The 6,000-nt window shown below is 48.2% G+C and overlaps 1 protein-coding gene across 2 annotated transcripts in view; it reads left to right on the top strand.

Annotated features, from left to right (window-relative positions):
• The first annotated feature begins 5,821 nt into the window (after nt 1-5,821).
• The window catches only part of ILDR2 (immunoglobulin like domain containing receptor 2), a 37,522-nt gene continuing 37,343 nt past the window's right edge, over nt 5,822-6,000 (top strand). For both annotated transcript variants that reach the window (XM_088533208.1, XM_088533201.1), the window contains exon 1: nt 5,822-5,920. In XM_088533208.1, the coding sequence (XP_088389334.1) occupies nt 5,875-5,920 (46 nt within the window). In that variant the 5' untranslated portion in view covers nt 5,822-5,874. The remainder of the gene's footprint in view (nt 5,921-6,000) is intronic.

The following is a 6,000-nucleotide window of genomic DNA, read 5'->3' as shown; positions in this document are numbered from 1 at the left end:
CCAGTATTTATGTATTACTTTTAAAAATCGTGGAAAACAGTTACATGAGTTGGGATCTGCCAGCAGCTGACTTTGAGGTGCACGGCCCTGGAAACCCAGCTCCAGATTTGGAGGCCGAGGTTTTCTCATCAGTGCATGGAGTTTATTAGGTATCTATCTTAAAATAGGATTCAGGTGCAGTGAGAGGGATCTGCTGCCACCCCCTCAGCTGGTGGGGGGGCCCCTCACCAGGGCTAAAGCACTTTCCCACAGAGTGGCATATTTGGTGCTTGTGTCCTCCTCAGCCTCGGGAGGGTTTAGACAGTTTCCCTGGAGACTGCCGTAGAGAGGGAGCTTTGGCTTTCCATTCTGGTAATTACCAGGTGGTGTATAGCGCATACGCACCTCCAGAATTGGAACCAGCAGCCTCCCCTTTGCCAGGTGGGTGATTGAGCCTGTCAGCTGCAGCGCTCGCCTTTCTCATGGTCTCGCTCTTTCTGCCTTAATGAACCTCGTGCTTCTTGCTGGACGGTGTCACAACTGCAACGTGAATGAAGGGTGCCTGCTGCCTCAGCTCTGTGATGAAGGATGTGGCTTCGAATGCCTGGGAGTCAGGAGGCTGTTTAATAAAAGATCAGCCTCCTCCCCGTCCCTCTGCCTGCCGGAGTGAGCTAGATGTGATCTGAAGGCACTGGCTCAAGCCTGACAGGTGATACAGGCACCTTCTGCCAGGTTTCTGGGGAGCCTCAGCTGCGAGCTGCTCTGTTTCTGCCTGCTCTCCAGCAATATTTGCGCCTGTGCTGGGAGCTGCTGCACAGCAGGAGGCTGCACGGGGCTTGCTGGGCAAGCGCTGTCTGCAACCCTACTGACCCCGCGCATCCTGGAAGCATCAAAATTGTTACCGTGCCTGTGTGTGGTTCAGCTGCATCCCCGCCATGTCCGTGAATTCCAAATATCTTTAATGCAGTGGCTCTGGTGAAACCACCCCGTTGTTACAGTATCATGTTAAAAAAAAAAATAGAAATCCTTAGAATCTCGTAAGGCTACATTTTCAGGTGGAAAACAAGAACTTGGCTGTGCATCACAGACTTACATCATGGGCTTATGTAAGTCTTAGCGTGAGGCCTCATTAGGCCTCTATCTGCTGCAGCCAGGGCGGTCTGGGCACTGAGAGAAGCAAAACTGTTAAGTGTGTTATGAACTTTGAGGTTAAATTTGTGCTTTCAGCCTCAAGCAGCTGCTGAGTGAGTTTTTTTTAGATTGCAGTTCAAGAGTTAGGTACTGAAAACTCCTCTAAGTCTTCTTTTGGATCTGGCCCTAAATGGGATGACCTGGATGATTAGAGACCTGTCAATCTGACAAGCATCCCTCCCTGGCAGAAGAACAGAATCACTCATACAGGAGTTGCTTCAAGAATGAATCGAAGACAGCCAATGTAATTAATGCCAATCAACCTGGTTTGGCAGAAGATAGATTCTGCCACATTAGCTTGTAATTGCATCAAAAAAGATATGAAATGTGGTTACTAAAGCTAATGCACTTAATGCAATACACAGACACATCCACTGCACATGATTTGACCACATAACACTAAATCAAGAAATCAGAATGATAAAATCTCTTTGCCAGCAAATGGGTTAAAAAAACCCATTTGGGTGCCTCAAAATGTTATTTTAAGTGACGAATAGTTAGATAGTTGGTGAGATCATTTTCAGCAAGGTCCCTCTTAGGTCAGTTCTTGGCTGCATGCCACTAAATGTTTATTGGTACCTTTGAAGGAAACATTCAGTCATCAGGGATACTTGCAAATGATACAGAAATTGCGAGAGTACTTAATATGGAAGGTGATGGAGTGCGCATATCCACCAAATAAGTGCTGCACATGTGATGCTATGTCAAAAGGTTAACAGCATGATCCCCGAAGGCTAAATGAAGGAGTATCAAGCAGGAGTTGGGATGCCGTACTGCTTCTGTATTTTATACCATTAGGAGCTGACTGGGATGCTCTCCAGACCCGTTGTTAGCTCAAGAATGCAGCAAAATAACTGACTCCACTAACTCCCAAGGAGAATGTTAAAGGGTGCTTTGATAATAGTCATTTCCTCCATACAGAAATCACTTAAGAAGGTCCTTCTTTCTAGAGTGACAGAAACAGAGTTGAAATTAGATGAAATCAGAGGCAGAGTCAGATCCCTTCAAATCTGAAGTATTCAGTGATTGTTTCCTAAAAGAAAAAAAAAAAAGTTGTAATTCAAGCAGGATGTGTGGCAGAGTGATGTGGCCTGTTTTATTAAGAAAGCTGAATTAGACCATTATGAAAGCCCACTTTGTGAATTCCATCTCTGAAGGTACCTGTGCTGCCCACAGCTCCTCTGCAGCTTGCAATCATAAGTGATTTAACCTCTTGATTTCCTGGCTTATCTGTGGATAAGCAAGTAGAGTTTCTGTAGGGTGTTTTCTTGTGAGTATAGTGACACAGATTATGAGGTGGGTACTCTTATGGTTGTATATCTGTATAAAAACTTCACAAAATAATACTGCTGATATGCACTTACACCACTTTCAAGTTTCCTCTTAAATTGTAGCAAAGTACCCTAAGATTTTTGGCATCCATAAAGAATCAAAAGAAGCATAGTAAATTTTACAGAAAAGTAAATACTGTAGAAAGATGTTATCTCTCTCTCTTTTATATTACAGACCTCCTATTGGAATGAGAAGTCAAGTTTCTCCTTTAATTACTATTTAAGTATAAATATTTGTTGATATAAAAGGCAGGCTTAAGAACAAAAACAGCTTGTATATCCATGTCACCCACTCCTGACATTGATATGAAGTAAAAGCTCTGTATTTTTCAGCTGTCAAACGTAGCCAGGGAGCCCAGAGACAGCAATATATACAGAAAGAGTATGTATACTTCACCAATGTTTTGCTGTGAAACCATTGATGATTAATAAGAGATTCCAGTATAAGATGAATAAGGAGAAGTTTTACTCTGTAACTACTCTGAAGAGGCTCACTAAACACTGTGATCTGAGGGTGCATCACTTGGTACCTTCTGTGACTCGCTGGTGCCTGTACTAAATCAAGAGAGCAGCGTCTAATGGCTGAATCTAGAAACAGAAAGCTGTTGAAATCACCGTTTCTATGGAAATTTTGGTAGGGACTGAATGAACATGTGAAAGTGCTCATGAAGAGAAGGACTTTAATGCAGCACAACAGGTTTTCCAGGGATTTTGCTGAGATGGGTCACCTAGTACCATGCAAGGTACTAGATGATCAAAAAGGATGGAGGGAGGGAGGAAAGAAAAGAAAAAGCTATCGGTTGCTATAGCATGAGTAAAAAGTGAGCTTGTGTGTTGCCGTATTGTTCCACTGATTTCTTTTCATTAACTGATTGCTTAACTGGCCCAGACAGTTTGCCCTATGGCTTGGATCAGACAGGGAGTTTCACAGCATGGTGTTCTTCCCATTCAGTCTGGGGCCAAATTAGGCAGGACAGGCACCGCGACTTTGCTCATCCAGTATCAGTGTCGTCACAGGGATGGAGGGAAATGGAGGCTGAACTCTAAGGCACCTTGTTCCTTAGCATCGGAGCATCCCTGCTGGGTTGTGGTTAGGAGTGCTCTGCCTGACTGCTTAGGAATTTAGCTACCGATGGAAGCTGAAATGGGACTAACTGCCGTCGTGCAGCTCTCTGCTTCCAAGAGCTGGCTAAAATGAAAGACAACATCCTAACATTAACTGTTAAACCAGCCCCAGTGTCCTAAGACCATCAGATCAAAGGTCCACAGGGATCTGGAATGCTATCCAAGATTCAGCCATCCGTCATGCGTATGTCCATGAATACAAACAGCTGCTTACATCAAGTGCAAAGGAGAAGTCTTGTCAGTTTATGAGTGTATGAAAATTTCCAAACCAGTATAAATCTGCGGTTACATGTTAAACAATGGTGCTTCCTTGTATTGAAAATCTTTCCTTCCTTTGTCATGAGTCAAAAGTTAAGCAAAACTTGTATATGCCAAACTCATTTGGAAAAGCTGCAGGAGATCTTAAAAAAAAAAAAAAAAACAAGGAGTAAATAATGATAGTGACGCATAGGGGACTGGACTACCCCCTGTTTAAAATGTGAGATAATATCGACATCAGCTTAGTCCCAGGAGGCTCTCGATCAGGCTCCCATCCAGTTAAGTTAACAAAAGGCATGGCATCAGGATTTCACCCCAGGTTTTGAGGGTTTTAGGGAAAATAGTTAAGGGAGGGGGATAGAGAGACCCCTGTGTTCATCTCTGAGGAGCCCTAATTCAGCGCACGCGAACCTTGCTGGATCCTATCCTGTAGATACCTACCCACCGGGCAGCGGACTCTCAGCTGACGCAAAGTATCACATCTCCATGGGAGTTTTCTGGAACAACATGTGTTTCCTGGAGCTGTGGCCCTAATGGCAGTTTCTGCTCGGCCCTTCCTCTGCCCGCACGCACAGAGGCAATAGGATGTTGGACGGCTGCGTGCGCGCTGGAGCAGCACCGCGCTGCTGCGTGGAAGCACATGTGCGCATTATTTAGCATAGCAGGGTCCTAATCCTTAAACCTAATCCTGCCTTTTAGCTAGTGCTGCAAAACAATTAAACTAGTCATGTACCGGGCCAGAGGAACATCAGGGGATGGTTTGGAGTGGGTGTGTATTTTGTAAAGCAGCGCTGAATAAAAATAAACTTCTACGTGAAATGTGTTTTTAAATAACATTGAATAGTGCTGAGTGAAACACTGAAAAACAGCTGGGCGCTGCCTAGGGATCATCTCCTTGCTTAATTCCATTTTAACTACCTTAAGAGAGAGACTACAGCCATTTAAAGACAACAAGACTGCTTCAACACACCTTTTATCTGAGCGAATATGCCATTTTGCTTTTTCACTCAGAAATTATTGATCTATTTAAAAAAAAAAAAAAAAGGCTTATCTTGCCTCTAGAGGAGTTCAGTCTGGAAGGCAGAATTACGAGGGATCAAGAGGCCGCTGGAAGATGCCTGCTGGATGCAAACGCTTTTGCAGCCTGGCCGCAGGCATGAGTGTGCACCCGGCCTTCCGCACACGGACACACCTAGAGCTTGTCCCCCTCGGGGGCCCTGTTTTGTAAGGGAAAATCAGAATTGTTTATGTTCTTTGGCATATTCCCGGAGAGAAGTTAGTTGAAGGCTACTCCCTTCTGCCAGCTGGATCGCGGACATGTGCAGAGCCCAAACCTTGGTCGCAAACACCAACCCGGCCCCCAAGGGCAGATGAACACCAGGAGAGAGCGAAGCTGCGCGGGCCACGAGCACCGTGCCGGATGGCGAGGGCTCCTCTCCGCGCTGGCCCAGCAAAGCAGGCTGCTGGTCACGCAGCCGTGGATAGTTCGGTTCCCGCTGCCTTGGGCCACCTTTTGCTCCTTGGGAAAGTTCAGGAGCTCTGAGCGCTGCGTGCAGCCTTTTGGGCCAGGGCTTCATTTCGGAGCTACAACCTGCAGCTGGCCGCACGCGACCTCCCACAGCAGCATTTCTAGTTAGCTGGCCGCCCCCCCTGCACACAGACTTTCATCTGCTCGCAGCATCCCGTTGGCGGGAACACCCAACGCCCCTCGGCTCCACCGGCAGCAGCCAGAACGCCGCCCCCTCCTCCTCACGCCAAACGCGCTCTCCGCGCCCCGAGTCACAGCGATCCCCGCACGTCCCCGCGCTCGAGGTGCCTCCCCCGCAGGGCGACCCCTCCGCACGCGTGTCCCGGCGCGGCAGGGGGCGGGCGCGCTCCCGCGTGGCGCGGGGAGGCGCGCGGGGAGGCGGGCGCTGCCGCCCGGGCCGGCCCCCGCCGCCCCTCGGCCGCCCCAGCGGCATGGTGGCGCCCGCCCCGCGGCGCGGCCAACATGGAGGGGCACGTCCTGGGCTGCATGGTGCTCCTGTGGCTCGCAGGTAGCGTGTGCGGGAGCGCGGAGCGGGGCTGCGGGCGCGGGGGGCAGCCGCGGGGCGCAGGGTCCTGGCGCGGGCTGCGG

Source organism: Tinamus guttatus, unplaced genomic scaffold (assembly GCF_059628265.1).
Source record: "Tinamus guttatus ecotype Peru unplaced genomic scaffold, ASM5962826v1 Tinamus_guttatus_pri_ptg000035l, whole genome shotgun sequence".
NCBI classification, from domain to species: Eukaryota; Metazoa; Chordata; class Aves; order Tinamiformes; family Tinamidae; genus Tinamus; species Tinamus guttatus.
The sequence above is the reverse complement of the archived record's forward strand: the minus strand, read 5'-3'. Positions and strand labels throughout refer to the sequence as shown.